The 27,186-nt window shown below is 40.7% G+C and overlaps 2 protein-coding genes across 3 annotated transcripts in view; both read right to left on the reverse strand.

The window, feature by feature from the left end:
* Nucleotides 1–1,521: 1,521 nt before the first annotated feature.
* On the reverse strand, nucleotides 1,522–2,610 carry LOC125381423. The gene has a single exon (XM_048397947.1). It carries the CDS (start codon nucleotides 2,608–2,610, stop codon nucleotides 1,522–1,524), a length of 1,089 nt encoding a protein of 362 aa, XP_048253904.1.
* Nucleotides 2,611–3,009: 399 nt separating this feature from the next.
* Nucleotides 3,010–27,186, reverse strand: part of LOC124118897 (protein c-ets-1-B) — a 47,964-nt gene continuing 23,787 nt past the window's right edge. The window contains exons 1-8 of one of the 2 annotated variants that reach the window (XM_046481206.2): nucleotides 26,425–27,045; nucleotides 17,803–17,922; nucleotides 15,565–15,765; nucleotides 15,098–15,202; nucleotides 14,372–14,434; nucleotides 13,883–14,089; nucleotides 8,826–9,083; nucleotides 3,010–6,796 (exon numbers count right to left, since the gene is read on the reverse strand). In XM_046481206.2, coding sequence (XP_046337162.1) covers nucleotides 6,453–6,796; nucleotides 8,826–9,083; nucleotides 13,883–14,089; nucleotides 14,372–14,434; nucleotides 15,098–15,202; nucleotides 15,565–15,765; nucleotides 17,803–17,922; nucleotides 26,425–26,557 — 1,431 coding nt within the window. In that variant the 5' untranslated portion in view covers nucleotides 26,558–27,045 and the 3' untranslated portion in view covers nucleotides 3,010–6,452. Of the gene's footprint in view, nucleotides 6,797–8,825; nucleotides 9,084–13,882; nucleotides 14,090–14,371; nucleotides 14,435–15,097; nucleotides 15,203–15,564; nucleotides 15,766–17,802; nucleotides 17,923–26,424; nucleotides 27,046–27,186 lie in introns of those variants that run through there. The other variant, XM_046481205.2, reaches the window with a different exon arrangement.

Consider the following 27,186-nt stretch of genomic DNA (forward strand, 5'->3'; position numbering starts at 1 on the left):
GTCATACCATACAGGAAGGTTGTCATACCAAACAGGAAGGTTGTCATACCATACAGGAAGGTTGTCATACCATAAGGAAAGGTTGCCATACCATACAGGAGGGTTGTCATACCATACAGCAAGGTTGTCATACCAAACAGGAAGGTTGTCATACCATAAGGAAAGGTTGTCATACCAAACAGGAAGGTCGTCTTACCATACAGGAAGGTCGTCATACCATAAGGAAAGGTTGTCATACCATACAGTAAGGTTGTCATACCATACGGGAAGGTAGTCATACCATACAGGAAGGTTGTCATACCATACAGCAAGGTTGTCATACCAAACAGGAAGGTCGTCTTACCATACAGGAAGGTCGTCATACCATAATGAAAGGTTGTCATACCATACAGTAAGGTTGTCATACCATACGGGAAGGTAGTCATACCATACATGAAGGTTATCATACCATAAGGAAAGGTTGCCATACCATACAGGAGGGTTGTCATACCATACAGCAAGGTTGTCATACCAAACAGGAAGGTTGTCATACCATACAGGAAGGTTGTCTTACCATACAGGAGGGTTGTCAAACCATACATGAAGGTTGTCATACCATAAGAAAAGGTTGCCATACCATACAGGAAGGTTGTCATACCATACAGCAAGGTTTTCATACCATACAGCAAGGTGGTCATACCATACAGGAAGGTAATCATACCATAAGGAAAGGTTGTCATACCATACAGCAAGGTTGTCATACCCTACAGGAAGGTTGTCATACCCTACAGCAAGGTTGTCATACCATACAGCAAGGTTGTCATACCCTACAGGAAGGTTGTCATACCAAACAGGAAGGCGGTCACACCATATAGGAAGGTTGTCATACCCTACAGGAAGGTTGTCATACCATACAGCAAGGTTGTCATACCATACAGGAAGGCGGTCACACCATACAGGAGGGTTGTCATACCATACAGGAGGGTTGTCAGACCATACGGGAAGGTAGTCATACCGTACAGGAAGGTAGTCATACCATACATGAAGGTTGTCATACCATACAGGAAGGTTGTCATACCATACAGGAAGGTAGTCATACCATACAGCAAGGTTGTCATACCATACAGGAAGGTGATCATACCATAAGGAAAGGTGATCATACCATAAGGAAAGGTTGTCATACCATACAGGAAGGTTGTCATACTATACAGGAAGGTTGTCATACCTTGCAGCAAGGTTGTCATACCATACAGCAAGGTTGTCATACCATACAGGAAGGCGGTCACACCATAAGGAAAGGTTGTCATACCATACAGCAAGGTTGTCATACCATACAGGAAGGTTGTCATACCATACAGGAAGGCGGTCACACCATAAGGAAAGGTTGTCATACCATACAGGAAGGTTGTCATACCATAAGGAAAGGTTGTTATACCATACAGTAAGGTTATCATACCATAGAGAACGGTTGTCATACCATACAGGAAGGTTGACATATTATACAGGAGGGTGGTCATACCATACATGAGGGTTGTCATACCGTTACAGGAAGGTGGTCATACCATAAGGAAAGGTTGTCATACCATACAGGAGGGTTGTCATACCATACGGGAAGGTAGTCATACCGTACAGGAAGGTTGTCATACCAAACAGGAAGGTTGTCATACCGTACAGGAAGGTTGTCATACCATACAGGAGGGTTGTCATACCATACAGGAAGGTTGTCATACCACACAGGAAGGAGGTCACACCATAAGGAAAGGTTGTCATACCATACAGCAAGGTTGTCATACCATACAGCAAGGTTGTCATACCATACAGGAAGGCGGTCACACCATAAGGAAAGGTTGTCATACCATACAGGAGGGTTGTCATACCATACGGGAAGGTAGTCATACCGTACAGGAAGGTTGTCATACCTAACAGGAAGGTTGTCATACCATACAGGAAGGTTGTCATACCATACAGGAAGGTTGTCATACCATACAGCAGGGTAGTCATACCATAGATGAAGGTGGTCATACCATACAGCAGGGTAGTCATACCATACAGGAGGGTTGTCATACCGTACAGGAAGGTTGTCATACCATACAGGAAGGTTGTCATACCATACAGCAAGGTTGTCATACCATACAGGAAGGTTGTCATACCATACAGCAGGGTTGTCATACCATACAGGAAGGTTGTCATACCATACAGCAAGGTTGTCATACCATACAGGAAGGTGGTCATACCATACAGCAGGGTAGTCATACCATACAGGAAGGTTGTCATACCATACAGCAGGGTAGTCATACCGTACAGGAAGGTGGTCATACCATACAGCAGGGTAGTCATACCGTACAGGAAGGTTGTCATACCATACAGCAGGGTAGTCATACCATACAGGAAGGTGGTCATACCATACAGCAGGGTAGTCATACCATACAGGAAGGTTGTCATACCATACAGCAGGGTAGTCATACCATACAGGAAGGTGGTCATACCATACAGCAGGGTAGTCATACCATACAGGAAGGTGGTCATACCATACAGCAGGGTAGTCATACCGTACAGGAAGGTTGTCATACCATACAGGAAGATTTCCATACCATACAGGAAGGTTGTCAAACCACACAGGAAGGTTGTCATACCATAGAGCAGGTTTATCATATCAAGCAGCTCGGTTATTGTGTCACACCATGCTCGTCATACCATGGTTGGACATCACAACAAAAAGGAGGCTGTATTTCACTTGTTGTTGTTTGACGCCACACTCAGCAATATTTCAGCATCTGTGAATAATAGAGTCTGGACCGGCAATCCAGAGATTGATATCATGAGTAACAACCCACACAATTGGGATCGATGAAATGCTTCAAACCAAGTCAGCGAGCCTGACCACCCGATCTTGTTAACCGCCTCTTACGACAATCAAGGTTTGCTGAAGACCTATTCTAACGTGGATTTTCACATGCCAGTATTTCACACCTCCTATAGGTCTCCATGACAATATATCGCTATGCAGGAATAGGAAGACAAAGATGAAGGTGATTGTATGATTGTTTATTTCAATATCCAACACCTAACGGATCCTTGTACTTCTCATGAAGAGAAATCCTCACTGGGTGGTTTTAACTCCAGTTTACAACATACAAAATTAACATTTTAATTTCATTACATATTTTTTTTCTGTTCGTGTAAGTCAATCTAGTATGCACATAGAAAATTAAATACAGAGAGTTGGGCTAGTGATGAGGGGCTGACCTCATTATGGTACACAAAAATAATTCACATCTATACAACAGGTAAAAAACATAGAAAACATGGCAGCAGTAGCAGTGATAGTGGACACAAGGCACACATGGTCCAGTGTCACTTGATCCGTACACGGTACAAAATACATGTAAATATAATAAGATACAAGGTGAGACTGACAACTCTTCACCTAAACTCAGGCCCCACAACACATCAACGTGACGCGAGCTAAATCTAGGCCCCACAATGCATCACTGCGACATGTGACCAAGCCTCTGCCGCACAACATTTGTGACACACAAGACATGCCGACCCCCTGACAACACCAAAATACTGGTAGTAGTTTTAGGTCTAAAAAATAGAAACTTTGTCATATATAACAGCTTGGCCTTTTCATGATTGATTGAATTATTAAGAAACTGAAATTTGCAGGGCCTTAAGCATGTTAACACTGAACCATTATAAAGTTTGCTCCAATTGCAACATGATATGGCATCATGGAGCTTGAATGTTTTGGTTCTAACATGACTGTAACGGTGAAGATAATAGTTACTCTGAAGTCATATTGGTGGGCATGTCTGTAACACCCAAGCTCCGATCTCACAGCACTGTGGATGTGACATGTGTTCTAAGCTCCGACCTCACAGCACTGTGGATGTGACATGTGTTCTAAGCTCCGATCTCACAGCACTGCCGATGTGACATGTGTTCTAAGCTCCGATCTCACAGCACTGTGGATGTGACATGTGACCCAAGCTCCGATCTCACAGCACTGTGGATGTGACATGTGTTCTAAGCTCCGATCTCACAGCACTGTGGATGTGACATGTGTTCTAAGCTCCGATCTCACAGCACTGCCGATGTGACATGTGACATGTGACCCAAGCTCTAATCTCACAGCACTGTCGATGTGACATGTGACCCAAGCTTGGAAGTTTAGATGAGCAATGATTTGGGATGACATATTGATGACACTGTAATGGGATCAAATGTAACACATTGATGTCAAAACGTATGTTATGGCTGGATGTGATGAATGTTTAACATTTTCTTTAAAACAGATATCCAGAGGTTAACAAATTCCATAAAAAATCAATTTTTCAAAACATAATGTGATTTCCCCACTGGATATTATTCATTCATTCATTCATTCATTCATTCATTCATTCATTCATTCATTCCCTAAATCATTCATCTGTCAATCCATGTTACTACAGTTTCTACTGGCATTCACCAATTCCTCCAAATCTCACTCAATCATATAAAACTGTCAATAATAACAACTTGATAAAACTAGAACATAACCTACTCTGGATAAGAGTTTCAAAGCAAACAACAATAACAACAATGATGTTTACATGGGATGTTAACAGTAAATGCACTTGGAAATCTCAGCTCACAATACAGGTCACCGTAAAACACCCCATTTGGGGGGGTGAAACAACATGATTTAAGCACCATTTAAGACCATAAATTCAAGGCTATCAAAATATATGATATAACTGCAAAATTTGAAAATATTGCCTTGCTTCAGCCTGTAGCATATTGCAGTTTTAGTTTATGCATGGGAATATTTTTGAAAAGGTAAAAAAATATTAGCACATATGAAAACATGCAGCCAATGTTTCATTATCTTTATCTATGGGCGTGGTATGATAGTAGCTGCGCTCAACATGACACAGCTCATCAGGGGAACAGTTGAAGGGGATAAAAGACTGGTCTCAGTATCGGTAGCCTTCCACTGCATAAAGCATATAAAATAGTGTATAAAGGTAGTAAAGAAATATCTGAATGGCAACAGAACACACGGGTGAGACTAGGTAGTAGTAGAAAACACTCCATTCAGTCGGTCTACACAAACCAAATGAGACATCTCCACAAATGCATTATTGGACTACTGTGTCATGTTCAATACTGTGATAATAACAGCATGGAAATAACTAGGAAGCTGATGTTTTTTGCTTCTGAATTTCAGAATATCATGCGAAAATATTCTACTATCACCTTAAAAATAGTCAAATTAAATATGACTGCATGTCAAATTACCTCCTAACAGGACTATTGTCAAATAACAAAATACACTCACACAAATTCACTGAAGTGTTAGGATACATATCCATAAGGCAACAAAGAATGCCATCAAATCTGTAAAGAGTAAACTTTGATCAATTACCAATATAAAAATACAACATTACCTTTTAAGTATGAAAATATTTGTTCAACACGTTCCTTTGTAGTCATTTATATACACATATTCATTTTGTTGATAAGACTGAAAAGTACACAACATTAAAATATCATTCTTGAACATCAAAAAATAAATTGCTACATTTATTCAGTATATAACTGACATTAACTTTATTATTTTCACAAGAGCACTTGGACAAACAAATTAGCTGGATTTGATCCCAAGATAAGTCCACAATTGGCACAATATATAAGAAGATCTGAACGCTGAATCCAACATGAGGTGTCTGCTGTGTTACCAGCACCCTGTTGACCAGACCGAGGTGTTGGACGGCACTCGGTGAGGGTTCCTGCACCCCCAGGCCTGTACACGCCCTGCTCCACACAACCTTCAGATCCCCCATTCCCCAGATGTCTCCACACCGTAACACTGGGCGGTTTAATCAAGCAAACATCAAGGTTCAGGCACTTTTATAAGTCTTTAGCAGTCATGGGCTGTTTACATATTGGAAAACTTTATTATCTCTTTCAGTCAATTTGATGAAATTTGGTAAGCTCAGCACTTCAAGGTTTGTGTCTCTGTGAGCTGCACATTTTCACAGGAACATGTGCTCCAAGTATTGTGGCATCATGTAATGACACATGTATTTTCTTTCCATCATTGTTCTCAGTACTCAGGTTCAGCCTGGATCAAACAGTGCAAGCAGCTGTGTAAATCTATGGAACCACCAAATAACATCTTAACAGCAGTTGTAACCAGCTGTCTAGCAAAAGCTGCTAACCTTTCTTTTATACACATATCTAGTTATCACCAACTCAAAGTCCATCAGCTGTACAGAAACTTTCAAAACTCATTTGCCATTTAAAAAAAATAGGCTGACCTTGTGAGGTCAAATGTCAGTAAATGACCTGGGGTAACAGTGGTTTTGCCTTTTGGCAACATCCTTTCTCAGATTCTGCTGCCAAAGTCAAATCTGTAACCTTGACCTTGAGATCACAAAGTGTCCTTGATAGGTCAAAATTGCCACAAATGACCTTTGTGTTCCATTTCAGTCATCATCCTTGTCCTTCTGTGGCTTGATATCACATGCTTCAAACAGTTCTTCAGGTGTGTAGCCCAGCAGACTCTGTAGGTCACACACAAAGCGATACACATAGCGCTTTCCTGCCGTCTTATGAATGATATTTTTGTCATAATAGTAGCGCAAACCACGACTTAATTTTTCATAGTTCATTTTTGGCTTGTTTTTGCGGATTCCCCACCTCCGTGCGACCTCATCTGGATCTGCCAGTTTGAATTCCCAGCCATCTCCAGTCCAGCTGATGAAATGCTGGCATGACTTGTCCGTGAGAAGCTCCAACAGAAATTGCCACAATTGGATGGGGCCACTTCCTGCAAACACAAACAAATTATTATCATGTAATGCTGACAGCCAACAACTTTCTATGTCTGACACATCATCATCGAGCTGAAAAGTTTCAGTTTTGTCCAATGTAAATATGCCAAGCTACACTGCTACAGGTAACTGTGCCTCAGGTCAGGCTCCATGTCTCTAATATGTATGTGATCCTAAGCTATATACATTGCCTTCACAAAGTCTAAAATAAACTTGTCACGTATGTCATGTTGTAGATGTGACAGTGTCCTGATAGTTTGATGACAATATATTTATTCCCCCTTATACCACAATCAAAATGTCATGATAATTGCTTGAATTTTCATGTAAGTGTAAACTGAAAAATAATTGGTCAATAAAAATGGAGCACTTATATGAGGTGTGCTAGCACACAGTATTAATGACAAAATATTTTCATTATCACTGTACACTTATGAAACAAAAGGCTACTTGTCTAAAAATAAAGACATAATGTATACTTCTAGAGAGACATAAATGACTTAGCTGCACTATATTTCACATGTGACATTAATTGTCACAGAAAATGACATAATGTCATCTTCACTCTACAAAACCTTTTCCCCTGTAAACAGCATGACATTAGGATGGCTGGCGTCCGTATCATCTTGAGCTTATGACTTTAGTGTCATTTTTATGGTATTTCTGTTCTTCCTGCCCACAAACCCAGACTACTTAATTTGTCTGTCCAATTTATACTCACTTCCTGGTGGATAACAATTCTTTAGGAAGCAAAATTTACTCTTTAACTACATGAGACGCATCAAAAGGGACCAGTCATTGCCAGACCACCAAGTGACTGCCAGACCACCAAGTGAATGCCAGACCATCAAGTGAATGCCAGACCATCAAGTGACTGCCTGACCATCAAGTGATTGCCAGACCATCAAGTGACTGCCTGACCATCAAGTGATTGCCAGACCATCAAGTGACTGCCAGACCACCAAGTGACTGTCAGACCATCAAGTGAATGCCAGACCATCAAGTGACTGCCTGACCATCAAGTGATTGCCAGACCATCAAGTGATTGCCAGACCATCAAGTGATTGCCAGACCATCAAGTGACTGCCAGACCACCAAGTGACTGTCAGACCATCAAGTGACTGTCAGACCATCAAGTGATTGCCAGACCATCAAGTGATTGCCAGACCATCAAGTGATTGCCAGACCATCAAGTGAATGCCAGACCATCAAGTGACTGCCTGACCATCAAGTGATTGCCAGACCATCAAGTGATTGCCAGACCATCAAGTGATTGCCAGACCATCAAGTGATTGCCAGACCATCAAGTGATTGCCAGACCATCAAGTGATTGCCAGACCGCCAAGTGACTGCCAGACCATCAAGTGACTGCCAGACCATCAAGTGACTGCCAGACCATCAAGTGATTGCGGGACCACCAAGTGATTGCCAGACCACCAAGTGACTGTCAGACCATCAAGTGACTGCCAGACCACCAAGTGACTGCCAGACCACCAAGTGATTGCCAGACCATCAAGTGATTGCCAGACCATCAAGTGACTGCCAGACCATCAAGTGACTGCCAGACGATCAAGTGATTGCCAGACCATCAAGTGATTGCCAGACCATCAAGTGATCACGCTCATGTCATTTCTCCAACACCATGATTGGTATTGTAGGAGGTGGACTCATTTCGACTGTGGAGCCTTGTAGGTAGTCCTACTCAAATGGCAACCTGCCTCAGTCCTGTGTTACATGTCATAACATCACCTTTCACAGCTCTACTAAGAGCTTTTGTATAATTTGACAAGGTCCTGTTATGCTGATACCACGTCTATGTCTTTGTAATATCTCTAAATGAACACTATTTTGCAGGAGAAAATATTTCACACTTCCTTCCTCTCAACTTCATAATAATGAATTTATAATTATTATTGTTATAAATGTAATATTTATTATTCTTATGTTACCACACTTCACAACCCATTAAGAACTAATGGTATATGTAACTAGTTTTGCACTGTGCAATATGCGCTGTCACCTCACCTGAGTACCCTGCAAGTGCTGCTGCCTGGATCATGGGTTTCCCTGCGTCTACACTGCCAGAGTCTGAACCTCCTGACTGGATGTTTCTGAAGCCAACAGGGGGCAGACTAGAGCGATGGTCACTTTGTGACCAGCTCTCACTAACATCCTGGCCATACTCTTGTGTTGACCATGGGATCTCTGTCTTTATGCTTGGCACTGTTTGGTAGGACTGCTGCTCATAGTAGTCTTGTGGCGGAGTGTCTGGTAGGTACTGGCCTGAAATATGCAAAATTTGCCAATAAATATCCCGTCAATAATTTGTAGTAAGTATGGTTTAACGCTGCTTTCAGCAATATTCCAGCAATATCACGGTGGGGACACTAGTTTGTAACATACAAAATTTCCATATCTGATTATCATAATTCAAATGGCTGCTCCAAGAAAACAGCTTACCTTCATGTACTTGAAAACAATTCAGGCATGTCTACAAAACCAAGTAGACAGGTAATGTATGTGCTGACATTTTCTATTATTTCAGTAGATGAAAAATATCAGCTTTTAGCAACATGGTAGGAAAAGAGAGAAGTGTGTAGCTTCATGGCAGTGATGGAGTGTGTAGGACATCCACAGCGTGATACTCATAAACCTGCACTACACAACACTGATTTACAGGCACTGGCTAGATCTCTCCACAATGCTGTGTCAGAATCGGTGTCGTTGACACTATTATTTGCTTATGCAGACAATTATAAATACATAAAATATTAAAATTATTTTAGGTGATGACAGTGCTGAAGCACTTTGTTAAAGTTTCATATGTGAAGTATGGGACGTTTATATGTAAAGACACATGGGATGAATAGATTCCCTTGTAAATCCCTGTTCCTGAAAACAGATTGACACCTTATGTGGTACCTATTAAATCTCCAATTTTTCCCGAGCCAGTGATGTTGATATAATGTGATGCACTTACTGGGAAAATCCTGCCAGCAATGTTTTTCAAGAATGAGTCGTATGCCTTGTTTGTTGTGAATGTATAGAGGAACAGAGGAATCACCTATAGTCTGCGGCAGTGTTGGCTGTGATCAACCAAGCTTTGTTTTTCTACTCTGCCTGGATCTCTTCAGTGGGCTATATTTATTCTTATTATCTGCCCTTGACTCCCACCTCCCCAGTCAACGAGTACAAAAAATACATGGTAACTATGGTTACAGAATTAGCAACAGACCGACATCACGTACAATCAAAATGTAGGAATTAAAAAAGTTACCAGTTGTTCCACCACCTTCAGCTATATACATGAAAGTGCAGTAACTTCTCTTCCTGTCAGTAGATCAGGATCAAAGCTACCCCTGTCTATAAATAAAGCCCACTCCTCGTCAACATACAATTTATAACCTGAATTGAAGCAGTAGTTGGTTGCAGCTTACAGAGTAAACAGGCAACTTACAAGAAATGGTGTGTCAATTGGCGAAGGTGCCAAAATTTTCCAATTTGTATGCTTGACTATACACGAATTACCGCTAGAACAGGGAAACCAACACTCTGTTCCAGATGTGGCAACTTGACTTGATCTGTTGTGAAATTGCGGCCTTTTGGAATAAAAAACACAATCATTCTCTAATTGTGGTGGGTGCAGACAAAAGGCGTGTTTAGTTGCCTCCAGATGTGGTCTAGTTCGCCATTCTATGTATACCGTACTGGAATAAATGTGGGAGCTAGAATCTCTGCACAGACCTCAGTGAGTTAGCAAGATCCCTTATGCTTCTCAGCATGATAGCCAATGGACCTGTATGTGTTTAAGTAGATTCCTGCTGGATTTTTATGTGGACATAAAATTATCTCAAGTGGGTCAATGAAACTGAGGACGTTCAGTGTGGAGCAAGCATCCACTGGACTCCTGGCTCAGTGTGTGAAGCAAGCACCCACTGGACTCCTGGCTCAGTGTGGAGCAAGCATCCACTGGACTCCTGGCTCAGTGTGGAGCAAGCATCCACTGGACTCCTTCATCAGTGTGGAGCAAGCATCCACTGGACTCCTATATCAGTGTGGAGCAAGCATCCACTGGACTCCTGGCTCAGTGTGGAGCAAGCATCCACTGGACTCCTGGCTCAGTGTGGAGCAAGCATCCACTGGACTCCTGGCTCAGTGTGGAGCAAACATCCACTGGACTCCTTCATCAGTGTGGAGCAAGCATCCACTGGACTCCTGGCTCAGTGTGGAGCAAGCATCCACTGGACTCCTGGCTCAGTGTGGAGCAAGCATCCACTGGACTCCTGGCTCAGTGTGGAGCAAGCATCCACTGGACTCCTGGCTCAGTGTGGAGCAAGCATCCACTGGACTCCTGGCTCAGTGTGGAGCAAGCATCCACTGGACTCCTGGCTCAGTGTGGAGCAAGCATCCACTGGACTCCTTCATCAGTGTAGAGCAAGCATCCACTGGACTCCTGGCTCAGTGTGGAGCAAGCATCCACTGGACTCCTGGCTCAGTGTGGAGCAAGCATCCACTGGACTCCTTCGTCAGTGTGGAGCAAGCATCCACTGGACTCCTGGCTCAGTGTGGAGCAAGCATCCACTGGACTCCTGGCTCAGTGTGGAGCAAGCATCCACTGGACTCCTTCATCAGTGTAGAGCAAGCATCCACTGGACTCCTGGCTCAGTGTGGAGCAAGCATCCACTGGACTCCTTCATCAGTGTGGAGCAAGCATCCACTGGACTCCTGGCTCAGTGTGGAGCAAGCATCCACTGGACTCCTTCATCAGTGTAGAGCAAGCATCCACTGGACTCCTGGCTCAGTGTGGAGCAAGCATCCACTGGACTCCTTCATCAGTGTAGAGCAAGCATCGACTGGACTCCTTCATCAGTGTGGAGCAAGCATCCACTGGACTCCTGGCTCAGTGTGGAGCAAACATCCACTGGACTCCTGGCTCAGTGTGGAGCAAGCATCCACTGGACTCCTGGCTCAGTGTGGAGCAAGCATCATCCACTGGACTCCTGGCTCAGTGTGGAGCAAGCATCCACTGGACTCCTTCATCAGTGTGGAGCAAGCATCCACTGGACTCCTTCATCAGTGTAGAGCAAGCATCCACTGGACTCCTGGCTCAGTGTGGAGCAAGCATCCACTGGACTCCTGGCTCAGTGTGGAGCAAGCATCCACTGGACTCCTGGCTCAGTGTAGAGCAAGCATCCACTGGACTCCTTCATCAGTGTGGAGCAAGCATCCACTGGACTCCTGGGTTAATGTGGAGCAAGCATCCACTAGACTCCTTGCTCAGCGTGGAGCAAGCATCCATTGGACTACTTTAATGAGGGTATAAATGTATGTAAACTACGGTATTGCAATGTCATGGTCTCTGTTGGTATATCAATGCATATCAAGTTGTTGGCAAGATTAGCATCAGTGTCGAGAGTGCATCATTGGCATTGGTCCAACTTTCTCCCACCATTCATGCCAACATAACCCTCCTTCCTGCCTTACTATAACACTGCCCTTCCCTTCTCTTCACAATATACAGCCTGGTGCTACACAGATCTTGTGATGATCATTCTTCTTGTCTACAAGGGCATTTTACACCATTCACTCATTTCTTAATAACTAATGAAACTGTACATAATTTGTTGGCAAGGAGGTGCAGGAGATGAGATGGTTGGTGTAAACACCTTAACCTCCTGTGACAGCCGTGGATGTTCACACTTGGAGGAACAACACTAGGAGTTGTTGGGCTTGCACATCACTACCCTACACACATACACACTGCGTGTCACCCAACTCAGGGCATATGCACCATACCATGTGTGCTATGTAAACAAGGTATGCAGAAACAGTGCTATACATAAGCAACATACACAGAAACACAATGAGTCATACATAAGCAGCAATCATACGTAGGAAAGCAATGCAGAAACATAGTGAGACATACATAACAGTGTGTTATACTTAAGCAGGGTAGGAAGAAACAGTGTGTTATACTTAAGCATGGTATGAAGGAACAGTGTGTTATACTTAAGCATGGTATGAAGAAACTGTGTTATACTTAGGCAAGGTATGAAGAAACTGTGTTATACTTAAGCAAGGTATGAAGAAACTGTGTTATACTTAAGCAAGGTAGGAAGAAACAGTGTGTTATACTTAAGCATGGTATGAAGGAACAGTGTGTTATACTTAAGCATGGTATGAAGGAACAGTGTGTTATACTTAAGCATGGTATGAAGAAACTGTGTTATACTTAAGCAAGGTATGAAGAAACTGTGTTATACTTAAGCAAGGTAGGAAGAAACAGTGTGTTATACTTAAGCAAGGTAGGAAGAAACAGTGTGTTAAACTTAAGCAAGGTAGGAAGGAACAGTGTGTTATACTTAGGCAAGGTAGGAAGAAACTGTGTGTTATACTTAAGCAAGGTAGGAAGGAACAGTGTGTTATACTTAAGCAAGGTAGGAAGGAACAGTGTGTTATACTTAAGCAAGGTAGGAAGGAACAGTGTGTTATACTTAAGCATGGAATGAAGAAACAGTGTTACACAAAACAGAGGTATCATACACCACCAGCTTGTAACATTGCAACAGTTCCTAAATGACTTTGGTGTACATGCCGGCTGCCATACATCATGTACATACAGGCAGTTGACCATGCTTTTGTATTTGAAACGATGTTACATACATTCAGAACCTTACAATATTCATTTGTGTCTCCACAGAGGGCTAGCATTTCGGTAAACCTAACCAAGCCCCTGGATTCATTCTCGTGGTTCTCACGATCTCAAATTACCCACCCTCGATTTTCATTAACATTTACTGACTAACCAAACGTCAACATTATGGTCAGTTTATCAATGTTGAATTTCTCGCAAACTCGATCATAATCAATGGGACTGTCCAACCTAACGATGAAGCTGGTTTGTAACTCGCATTCTGATTGGCTATAGTACTAGGTCCAATGTACCAATCAATTGGCAAATGGAAATCAAAGGTGGGTAATTTGAGATTGCGAGAACCACGGGAATGGATCCAGGGGTAAGTTTAGGTGTTCTGAAATGCGATCCCTGGAGATGTGAACAATGGTAAATACACAAGTCCTACCTCGACATAGGTTCTTGGCGTGTAGACTGGCAGGTGGGCGGAACTTCTGCTCGGGCATCATGGGGTAGAAATCAGTAGGGCTCTGGTCGTAATAGCTGCTGTGCTCCAGACTCTGATAGTCGGATGTGTCCTCATAGCTGCCCCCACCTCCCCCTCCACTGCTCATGTCATTCAGTGTCTGCAGCGACTCGGAGATCGGATAGGAACCTGCAATACAATGTTCCACATAATAAACACTTGAGTACCTCAACATGTATCTGTCTAGCTATCGATCTTGGAATATTGACAAAATCACACAACTTTGACGTAAATGCTTTAAGTAATAAATGAACAATGTAATGATCAGGTGTTTCTTCAATGAACATTTTTCAGATAAGAACATCATCCAATGTTAAAATTACACTGTTCTTGACATGAATAGGTTCATTTGGGGTTGGAATGGGGTGTGCTAATTCCTTGTTCTCTCTGCAAATGACAGGATGTACTGACCTTCCATGTAGCTGTGAGCCGTGGACACTGGCGGGACACTGCCACCCTCAGAGCTGCTGTAACCTGCAGGACAATATCAGTGTCATAACCAACTAAATGATGACACTGCAGGATAATATCCATGTTATAACCAACTAAATGATGACACTGCAGGACAATATCAGTGTTATAACCAACTTGATGACAAAGCTGCAGAGCAAAATCAGTCTTGTAACCAACTTGATGATGACACTGCAGGACAATATTAGTGTTATAATCAACTTGATGATGACACTGCAGGACAATATTAGTGTTATAATCAACTTGATGATGACACTGCAGGACAATATTAGTGTTATAACCAACTTGATGATGACACTGCAGGACAATATTAGTGTTATAACCAACTTGATGATGAAACTGCAGGGCAATATCAGTATTATAACCAACCATTAAATAATGCAGCAATATTACTGTTATACTCATCTTGCTGATGGCACTGTCAGTGGCAGCAGTGTTAGTTCATGCAACATGGAGACCTCTAACAACTGAATGCAACACAATAACATGCATTACTACCACTGCATGTGGATATGCTCTGCATTGTCAAGTGTACATATTTATTCACTTGTAACAGAAGCATGCAGAGAAATTAATCTGAAAGCTAGGCAATTGTTTTCAAAAGTTACAAGTATTTTGTTATGAACTTGACTGAGGTAGAGGTAGATAGGAAGATGAAATGCTTACTTTGCTGATTGTGCTGGTGATAACGTTCACCAAACTCGGGCATGCATACTGGCTCACTGTAATTTGGTGGTACGTTGCACAACAGTGACCTCTCTTGAGCAACTTCTGTAACACAACAACACAACACAACAGTGAACTACCTCTACTGCCTCTGTAGGTCCCCTGTGGCACTGTCACTACCTGCCTACACATGACACACACTTGTACACATGATGTAGTGGCCACAGAGGGGTACTATGTGTTGTTCTTTCATGTACTGACAATGCAACAGGCAACACACCAACAAGAGGTCAATTCAATATCACAACAGCAGTAATCAAAACTAGTAAACAATGCCACATCAAATCACAATGCATGAAACAAGGGCAACATGTCATTTATAGGAGTTTAACCATTCATCATACACTGTTTACACATCCATTCTATTTAGCCAATCTCTTACATGTACATAGAAATGTCATATTTACCTTTCTGTAGAATGTCCAAATGTTCCCATAAGATATCACCAACGAATGGTGGACAGCGACTAAGGAATTCCTCTTTTTCCATTTTACAGAGATCGGCTCCCTTCACAGCAAAGTTGGCCATGTTAATGCCCTCAAGACTGAACTCCTGCACTGCCCAGTTCAACCACTGCACCACGTGGAGGGGGGACCACTGCATGGGGTCTACAACAAACACCAGAATATACATCAACCCACACCATGGGAAATATGAATGTCCCACTCCCACTATATGGTTATTGCATGAAGAAGAAGCATGTTATAATTGCTTACATAAATTCCATTATGTCAAACACAGACCTACACTGTCCCAGCATGCACGTATACCAGGTCATACATTTCTAAGGACACATTCAATATAGTTGACTAATTCTTACAAAAATCACAGAGTTACGATCTAATTTGATTAACAGATTCCTGGGGGGGGGGGGGGGGGTGTTACAAAATAAGTGACAGTTATTCCTTGAAGATCTACATGCAGTGTCAACTGACCCCAAGTTGCCTGAAGCAGAGGCTGAGCATACAGACAGTCTCTCATGTTGCCCTGGTCAGTAAAGCCCAGCTGTCACCACTACCGCACCAAGCTAACTAATACTCCACCCTGTGTTCCCGCTCAAACACTCAAGGTGTGTTGGCTTCACACTGCTGCAGGCAATCTTATATACCCACACCAGCTCTGCTAAATTGACTCGTTAATTGGTAATGAGTTGGTGTTCAACAGTTGAACTATAAATAGAGCTCACATCATCAATATTTTATGACTTTCATCCAGGCTGATAGCTGGCTGACAATTATAGGGATGAGTTCTTCTGCTTTTCTCTGGGGAGTATGCCAGTGTTAGGTAATCAAGTCCTTACAGCTAATTAGTCTTTCACTCTTTAACAGCATTTTATAATCTGCATCCATAAAACTAAGTTGTACAGAAATCATACTGCTCAACAATATACAAATTAATAGTGAAATATCTATAACAGAATGTAAATTATGTATGCCTGTATAGATGTATATATGAATCATAATGTTTTGTCTTTTAAAATTGCATCTGTCCCGTAATGGAACTTTTCTGCAATAAATATTATCTTAGCTTATCACAGTCCCATCTGCAAAAGTGAATTGTAAGTGTTAAAAGGTCATTCCCCTTTCCCCTGTCCCCCATCTACAAGAGGAATTAAGTCCTCTACCTGCTGCACTCAACTCAAGGCAATAGTCTCATCACCAGGTTCTGCATACAAATCACCATCACTTATTTCACATGAATCAAAAAGCAAATATCTCAGTTACAGTGTGAGCAATTACTGAAATGGAGTACCCTGAATTGCCAGTGCCCTTGTGCCCACATTGGAAGGAAAACAATCCCCTAATCCTACAATTGATTATGTTTTTATGGGGATTTATTTGCAAAGGCATGCTCAGCAGCTATCAGGTGCCCTGAAGATCCCTCTTGTCCACCTTTTTAATATCAAAATGGACTCATGTGACCAGGTACTAAATTGCAATCATTTTACCTTGCTCTGAAATTTGTGTATATGCCAGGATTCAAGTGACCTGGGGTCTCCCATGTAACGAACAGGAAATCAAAAACTTCCGGTGTAACTGGGAGACAGACGGCACCTAATAGCGGTGGCTGCCCTTTATATGCTAAACATCACTGCCATCATCTGCTCACTAATTTGGGATATTGCTCAAATTATTGTAATAGAAAACAATTCATTGTCACAGGTATCTAAAATCTGTTAATTTCATTTTGTGTCTTTGTTGTCTGCTATTGTTGATGGTCCTCACCAAACTGAACCACTGTTTGATATTGATAAATATTAATACAGGAAGCTTAATGTCGGGCTTTGATTTCAATTACATAATTTGTAACACACTTTGATACCTTGCCAATTAAAATGTAATATCCTTGTGAATTTCAACAAATCAGAACCAGATATGGTGATTAATTATTAATACTTATAAAAATGAATCCAATCTTCAGTGGAATATCTAATTATCCTCAACAAATGTCAGTTTTCCACCAATGTATTGAATTCTTGAACAGGAAGGAAACTATAACACTGAACATATCTAAAATATTACAAGATTTATTGTGAAAATAAGTATACTTTTCCTTTCTTGATGAACAGTCTATCATCTTTCTTGAAGAAGCTTATATCCCTATCTGATTGCAGCGCTGTAGATAACTGGCTAACAATGGCTCACCTTTTGGAATATTGAGTCGAGTTTGTTCCTTCTCAAAAGCCTTGAAGCTCTCTATTAGGGCCTGTGACATCTTCTGTGTGGTGCCGGGGGTGAGAGGGGGGACTTGAGAGGAGGGTAGGTCTGAAACAAACACACATCATACAGCACACTGTCTCAGTCAAACAAGCAGTTACACACCTGAAACAGGTCCTTTGGTAGCAGACAATTCAAACAAAATGGGCTTCACGGGTACACACTCAACAGAAAAAAACAAAGCAGAAATTGCTTTTATATCCACAAAAACATAAATCACAAAAATGTCTGCTATTTACCTAACAATACGATAATGAAATTAGTAATGTTGCTATGAAATAGTTGTAAGTCCTTCTATAATATCACCATGTACAAAATAACACTGGACTACAAACATGGGATCTTGTCAAAATCTGAGTTCACTACAAGCAAAATCGATTGGTTTGAAAAGAAATATTTGTATATATAGAAACAAGCTTATAAAGATGTGTGAGAGGGAGTAAGTTTCACATAAAATCACTAGTGTAGGTTGAGCCCTGATTTGAGAGTGATGCTCAACACATGTGAGACTGTTCTCTCAGCCTCTCCTGTGTGCATGCCCATCTATCAAGCTACAGACAGCACCATAAGCACAAACTGACCCCGTTTACAAATGGCTGTAAACAAATCTTTAAAGAGTACTCCCAGTAATTACATTTTATACCCATGCCCTGGTTCGGGATGGAAATCTAATTAGCATTAATTGACAGTAATTAGGGAGCCATCGTTAGACTGTTAGATGTTGAGAAGGAAGATGGTTAAGATGGCCAACACATAAGGTAACAGAACACGACAGCTGGGAAGGTGGAGAGGAGGTGGGGAAAGGCAAGTACCCCATGCTGCACGTAATTCACGGACTTTCCATAACACCTCGCACCAATACATATTTCTTAGGCTTCTATGAGATGAATGGAAACTTGTTTTGCAATTAGTATACAAATTTGTGTTCAGTTTAGAGGACAAAAAGTTATTGAAGAATTGTAATAAAGTATGTAACTAGACGGTGAACCATTATTATGCTGAATGTTTCTGGCTGCCTGGATATATTTTTAAACATATTATTTCAGAATCTGTATTTTGCAAAAAAACACATTTGTATTTAATTCTAAGTGAGATCTGGCTCCTGTCAGTGGTAGTTGTCAGTTGTCTTTTTCTCCCATATGAATCAACTTAAGCACGGACAGGTTTAAAACCAATCAGAAGAGTTTCCGCATCTGGGGTTTCACTCCGACTTCAGCCATTCATAACTAGGGGACTCTGTGAAAGCCATTGCGGGCCGGTGCACTACACGGATGTGAGCCTGGGCCTCAGGGACTCCACTTAGAAAGCTTGCAAATATAAACAACACAAGAACCAACTGTACCTACGCACTGCCTCACGCACCTTACAGGAAGTAAACCTAAGTCTCACAACAAAAAGTGCACACTGATTCAAAATAATCATAATAGGAAAATTATCATAACTTGAAAACATGTTACTCAGTGATTGAAATCATTTCAAATTCCTAATATCTGCATTACGAAGGCGGACATATTAATTAACATGAACCCTCTGAAAATAAAAAAATAAACCCTAGTCCCTGAGATGGGATGAGAAAATGGGACAGGCAGGCATGCTTTTTCTAAATGTAAATTGGGACCATTTGGCATAGGATGTCAAGTAAGACAGAAGGGCTCATTAAGATTTTAAATTTCCCTGTCTATCTTTAATTGGTGGTTAGTTGCCAGCAGCTGTGCAAGATATGCCCAAGTGATCAGGCGGGATGTGTGGCTGGCCATGTGTGGAAGACACCTGATGTAGCTGAAGGAAGGGCCATGGTGCATGACAAGGTGAGCTGCAAGTTGTCATCCCATCAGGACATTCACCGGCAGCAACACAGCCTTGATATAGAGGGAACAGCCTTGGTGGCTAGGCTCTGAACTGGAGAAGTGAGGAGCTCAAGGCTTCCATCCCTCATCTCATCTGATCTATGTAGACACTGCAGTAAATGCTAGCAGACTGGATACAGGAGGAGATGTAGTAGCAGCTGGCTCCTACACACCCTCCATCGCCCAATGACCGCCTCAACTACAGGCAAGTCAGCCATAAACAATAAACTTCACCAGTCATACACGACACACCCTTTCTCTCATGAAATGTTTTCATAAACAAGTTCTTCATACTTAACTGTTGATAACTTCATAAAGCATATTGTAATAATCTTGTTCTTGTTCCAGAAGACAGAAGCACATTAGTGAAACTTTCCTAGTTTCCACAATACACATATATAACACCTTCTGCCTGGCTAATCATAATACTACTAACAGTATCTTCCCAAAACGTAGACCTGCCAAAACGGCAGGCCTGGAACGAGCCTGTCACTGCCTACTTCAATCCTCTGATGTGACAGCAACTGTCAAGTATATAATTCACTGGCAGCAGCACCATCAATCACAACAAATCAATTCCCAAATATACCTCACTGACATACTGTTGCAACATGTCGTGGATGAGCAGGTTGTGCAACATTACCACGGCCGTGGGTTATTAATTACTTAGTGGTCATGGGAAAACTCCTCCAGTGTACTGGCCAGTTGTCATCCGGGATGACCCGGTCAACCACCCAATGCTGCCCAACCACTGCCACACCAGCAATAGCTTACTCCAACACCAAATACAGATCAGAACTATAGTCATTCATTATTTCTAAAGACTCCTCATTAATCATAACAATAGATAAATGAATAAATGATGTTCACTCATAGGAATCTGTCCCTGTGAACATGGCCACCAAAGTCCTAAACCAACATACACTCACTATCCAGATTCACCACTACATCACAATCACAATGCTGTGCCTTACTTTACTGAGAAAACATGACTACATACTGTAAAAACACTTTCTTTTTTTTTCCATCTATTTTCTGGCAATTTATTTTCTTAGATGGTTGACGAAATTAAGTCACTAATGTTCACAATAGATTTCTACTGTCTTGGTAATTTCTTCTGTGAATTACCCCAATGCAGGACAATAATGCCCAAACCCTTCAAGCCAAGTACCGTTTGTTCCCATGAACAATGAATATACAGAACAAATATTTTTCCGTTTCCATCAAAAGCCTGACAAACAAAACTATGGCGTGCAAGCCATTATTGCTGATCAATACATTTTCTATGTTGGCTGATCTAATGCCTGTGGAAGTAGAGAGCCAACATTTACCTAGCTGATGCAGAAGACCTACATTAGCAGGGAAAACAGCACTACTGCACCAGCAATAAACAACAGATGTAGCAGAAACTCCTCATTGTTGGCGTTTCCTTAAATATAGTCAACATTATTTTGCACACACAAATATTTATTGATAATGAGTGGGCAATAAATATTACAACATCGAAAAGTTTTCCTAATTGATATTGTTTTATTAATTGTATCTATAAGGGTTATTTCAAAGTCAAAACTGAAGAGTGGTGTATTTCCAGAGAACAACAGGGCCAGCCGTAGGCTTACATCCACCAGGGTGAATGGACAGGGCTTACTAATGCTTCTCTGCCATATAAGGATATGGGATCAGAACTGTAACCAATGAGAATGCAGCTCCTTGACCTACGACCTATAGAGGGGGATGAATGAAAGGTGGGTGCTTGAGGCAGCTGGATATGGGGGGTGAGGGGGGGAAGGAAGGGATTGAAGGGAAAAGGCTGGGGGGGGGGGAGAGAGGAGGAGGGTGCATCTGATTGGAGTCTGGGCAAATCCTTGCCAGGTTCTACAAGTGCTCAGTCTGTTCCATATCAAAACATCCAAAACATAACATTTACCCACAATCTTTTCAACACCACCTAGGGATGTTGATGCTTGTCTTCCAGAAATTAGTATTCCTACACAATAACATACAACTTGCCATTTCTCCCCAAAGTCTATTTCAGTGTAAATATGAAAAAAATGTATTTCACTTACTTATTTCTCTTAAAAAAGTTGCATTTCTGACAGATATACCAAATTAACATATTTTGCTTCCTTCAAGAAACTTATGTAAATCTTTGCCACCTTTTCATCAGTATATACATGCTATTATAGTTGTATGCATCCTCGTGTTGACTATGAACACACATTATTTACACTTGGCAACCAATCTGGACACGGCTATTGCCTCCATTTTCTGCCTGAGTGAAGCTGGCAGTGGCTACTGGCTGGTTCCCAGGCTGTTGAAATCATCCCAGTCACAAAAGCCATTTAAGCTGCCAGAGGAGGGACATGTATCACTGCCTGCCTATTCTCCTTCCCTCACTACATAAAGGGATAAAACTGTCACCAACAATCAACAACACATGGGCCAAATGCACCTGTTAATCATTTCCTTTATGGAAAATTCATTTGGCATCGAGAAATATATTTCCATTTTTTCACAAATGAATGTAGAAAGTGAAACAAAACTAGCAAAATGGATAATAATGTATGACCAAATTATTGTTAAATAAAGGTCAAACCAGGTCTACCATTTTGAAAATGATGCAAGGTGGGAAATGTTTCTATGTCCTGCTTATGAATCTGCTATTTTTAGCTAAAACTGATCTTTATTCAGACAATGTGGACTTGTGCATACTTGATAAAAAGCTGAAAAAAGGTTTACTTGTTTAATGCTGGGAAACTTTATAATTGCATTGGTAATCATCTGTGTATTCTTACAGGTAAGTCTTATGAATATGTGTTATTTATGAAGCATCTAATTGTTTAGACTATACCAACATTGTATTGGAAGAGGACAGTGACTGCAGACTCGTGCATGTGACTGAGACTGAGGATGATACATAATGACAGGACAAAATCCAAGACTCTGGGGAAAATATGGATTGTAATAGTATTAAACTCTCAGACAACTGTGGCAGACATAGCTGTCAATAGTAAATATCATTCAAGCACAGAAAATACATGTTGACATATTCCTTAAGAAGCGCTGCATCATGAAGGCAATTTTGGTGTATTTCATCACATCCTCCCCGCAACCCTCAGATAACACTCTTTCTGTGTGTCACCTCTCACACCACAAAGACCCAGCATAACCAGGAGGATTTCACTCAGAAATTAGCCCCATGTGTTCAGCTAACTGGGAGATGTAATTGCCCCTTTAAGATACTCATTATGGGGGGTAGGGGCTTGTGAAAGATTGGCTGTTGCATCTTTGAAGACATGTTTTCTTAAGGGTGAGAACCACCCCTGGGGTTGTGAAACTTGTAGCCTTGTAGTTAGGTACTGGCAGTATTAATCTGTCTGATATGGTCTCACAGTGGATCACTTAGTGATGCAATACACTGCACTTAAAACTTGATAACAACCAGATTTCACCATCCATATTACCTCTTGGTGGATACACAAGGATATTTCATACAAATATGCGTTGTTGGTCTAATTACAAGAAGTAAAATCAATGTTGATTTCTGTATGAACAAATACAGAAGAACCTGCCTAAGGGGCCAAGTTTATATATAACTATTGAACATTATGGTAACAATGGTCTGGCAACATGCTAACACTGAGGATACAACTGCTAATGAAATCTACACACTAACTGTATATCAAGAATCAAGAATGTTTATTGTACAGAACACCCTCGTAGGGCAGGGTACAAACTATCTACATATAGGAATAAATAAAACTATATGAAAGGTAGGTATGTATAATGTTCATTATAATTTAAATATAGAGATGTTACATATTATTTTCATTCATGGTATGTAAAAGTTCATATATATCACAAGGTGTCTGGCAGCATACACTTAGTGTAGATACTGTATTGGTAGGTCACATAAGTTGGAGTAAAGATTTAACGTCATGTCTAAAATTCTACAAGATATGTTCTTTTTATAGGATTGAAATGTTTTGTTGAAAAATGTATGAATATCAAAAACATAATGAAAGTACTCACACATGGGTAACTCCGTGTGTGTGTTTCCCCTCTAAATTAATATGAAAATATAATAATCTAGAATCTATGACATGAGAACCTCAGGGCATATCCCCAAATATATCTGGTCGGCTAACATGAGACGCTGTCTGCAATGTTGATTATGAGACTCGTGTTTCTCTGTACGCTTCTGTAATGCTTTTCTAACAAGCATGACAAATTGTAATGGTTTTGTATATTGCTGGAAAAAGACTGTTCCCCTGCCTCTTGTACATGACACATAGCTATGTCAACAGGCCCAACCATTCTCCTCTACTTACACTCTCCTTCAACAGCAGCACCGCCAAGCATGGAATTCTCACCATTACAAGACTAGAGTTCAACACTTCAATACACATAGCAAACATTGTTTTAACTCGACGCCCCTCATCAATAAAGACAAATGATGTACCTAGTCAAATAATTTATTACTATCCAAAAACTCTTTTTATGTTACCCATGAAAACGTTTCTTGAACATTGCATTTATATTTATATCCTGAAATAGTCTCTAATGCCATCAAGTGTATATAATAAAATAAAGTAATTGAGAAAATTGTATACAGATTTAACATTCACAGTTTACCTACCAATGACCAATATCTGTTACAGAAACAAATCCTGATTGTGTTAAATAAATCTCTTTTCTCAATGTCTTAAGGATAGGAAAACAATTACATATAGCGTCAACACTGAGGGTGTCAAATGGCTAACTTCATCATTACAGTAATCACAAAACAAAGCTATGAGTGTCCCCTGCATCCCCCCAAGGCTCAGATTGTCAACTTGCTGTAGACATGCAACAATTAGACGGGTCATTATGTGAATTCTGCTTAATTGAGAAGTTGTGCATGACTGCTCAGATGTCAGACTGGGCCAGTATACTATAGGAAGTACACACTGGCTAATTGCTTCTAATTAGTAGATTATTGCAAACTAATTGTTTCAGGCTTTTTGAATGGGATGACAATATACTCCTCAAAACGTTGGTTCAGATTTGATTACTCATTATATAATTTCAGAGTTATGTGGTGATTTCAACTATATTTATTAGCGACAACTCGTCAAAAATATTTGGAAGAAAAGCATTATAACAAAAGAAAAAGAAAAAATGTATAATAAGTTTCTTATACAATCATAAATAGTTACATTTCCCACTGACATTCAAGTAACATTCATGATTCTGTCATTTTCATCTTGGTTTGCCCTGTGTAAAGTCAGACAGGAATTTCAGGTCGGTGCTCATTTTGCATAAGTTCACTACACATTGGTAAGGTAAATGCACCTGTATCAGCCATTGCAGAAAGACAAGTACTTTTCAATTCAAAGAAAATTATTTTTATTTAGTGAAAAGAGTACCTCAATTGCATTTTTTAAATATTGGTTTGGATGATGCTAGTAACTAGATTAAGTTTAGTCAACACGTACAAGCAGTAGATATGGGAAAGAACCAATTGTGTTCACATCAACCAGTTAGTATACAGTTAGCAACATTGACTTTGTATTGGAAGTGACAAGAAGGTTTAGATCTGTGTATTCAGGTCATCTCCTGTTATCTCGCAGTCGAATCTCTGTAACACAGAACTCGGCTGACATCCTCACCCAAAACATCATTAACTATCATAAACAATTTTTCCATTTTCTGGCATATTTAAAACAAGAACAGGAACTGGTGTTTATCTGGGAAATTAACACTCTTGAAAGCCTTCCCTGGGCCTGCTTTCTTACTTCACCAAAATGCTCAGAACACGAAAACACATTAAATGCATCATTTGGCGACATCAAATTTCAGTTTATAAATTATTTTTTTGTAGCCTAAGGAAATATTGCATTAGCAACAATTTTCCGCAGAAAAGGGAAAATTTGTCCATTATAGTTAATGATGCAAATAAAGCTTAAATATTTACTGTTATGCTTTTTCTGACAATCTATTGTGGGTTGTCTGAAGCTGTCAGGGCTACAATTTTCAGACATGCACCACACCATTCCATTCAGAAGAAAATAAGGAAGTTTTATTAATGCACCGCTTCAACTGATATAACATCACAATATCCTACATTAGTGGGTTATTTTATTCTCTCAAGACTAGTAGGACCATGCAAAAGCCCATCATCTTCTTTTATGTCATTATTTCTTGACAACAGCACATTGAAGAAATTGCTGAGGAGTTTGGTGTAATTGTCTAGGCCTCAAGTTGTCAGCATAAATCAGCAGCAAACCTTACATTTCAAGCTCATGCTGAATTTAAACTGCTGTTTCAGAAACAATTAATTGATAAATGTCATAAATTCATTTTTAAGATGCATGCTCTTCCTGAACAATAAGGCTCCACTTCCCTTTTGCTAAAATTATTCTATATCTGTATCTACAATGTTTGCCGGGATATTCTGTAACAATAATGGCATACAAAACTTTATCAGTCTTTTTTTAACAAAACTAATTGTCTTATTTGAAAATGTTTGGCAATATTCCCAACAATAAATTCATGAGTTTTTTTCAATTCAATTTTTTTAGATTAAACATGATGTCTAAGGTAAAGAAAACTAACTACAACTCACAAAGATGTACAGAACCTTGATTACAATTAAATCATCCTAAATATTAGTTCCTACACACCCTGGACTTATTGCTTCAAGGCTATGAAGGTAACTTACCATGTCTCAAGCCTGAATGTAAATGTAGATGATGGTGGCGGTGGTGAGGGGCCCAGAGATGGGAGTAGTAGTTGCTCCGTGGGAGAATCATACTGGCTGCCGCTGTGGCAGGGCTTGTACCGGGGGTGATCATACTAGTCCTTCAGCAGCTACACAATACACTACAACTCCATCAGGAATGGCGCACACGGCAGGTCCTCACCAAATCACAGGAACAAATACAGAAATTTCTAACTATTTTCACTGGCAGATCCTTGACTGGCTTGGAAATTGGAACTTTAGTTCTTATGAAATATGTCCTGATAAGGTGGACAGTAGGAAGGGTTGTTGCCAACACTAGTGACAGTAGCTAGCTAGTCAGTGATGGGTCTTCTAGTAATGCAACTCCAAATGTCATGACAGCATGTAAGTGTGCTTCCAAATCTAATCACATTTGATATACAGTTCATCAAATTCCCCTGAGTTATCATTGGTCTGCAATGTTGTGTGGTGGATTTGTGAGGCTGATCACACACAGTAGCCTGGCAATACTTCCACTACACTGGCCAGGCGACAGTTCTCTGGGCTTATCGCACAAAAACCTTACCATACTCTCTCACAATACACTTACTAGTGTTATGAATGAAGCCTCAATCAACAGGCAGCTCTAAAAATCACACTTTACTGACATCCAATGACCAACCAGCTCATTAACATAATTCTTGCATAGCTCCACCCACCTGCTACTGGGCAGGGATTTATGAATGAAGTGTAGAAGGCATC

Source organism: Haliotis rufescens, unplaced genomic scaffold, assembly GCF_023055435.1.
Source record: "Haliotis rufescens isolate VD_foot unplaced genomic scaffold, xgHalRufe1.0.p SCAF_18, whole genome shotgun sequence".
Taxonomy (NCBI): Eukaryota; Metazoa; Mollusca; class Gastropoda; order Lepetellida; family Haliotidae; genus Haliotis; species Haliotis rufescens.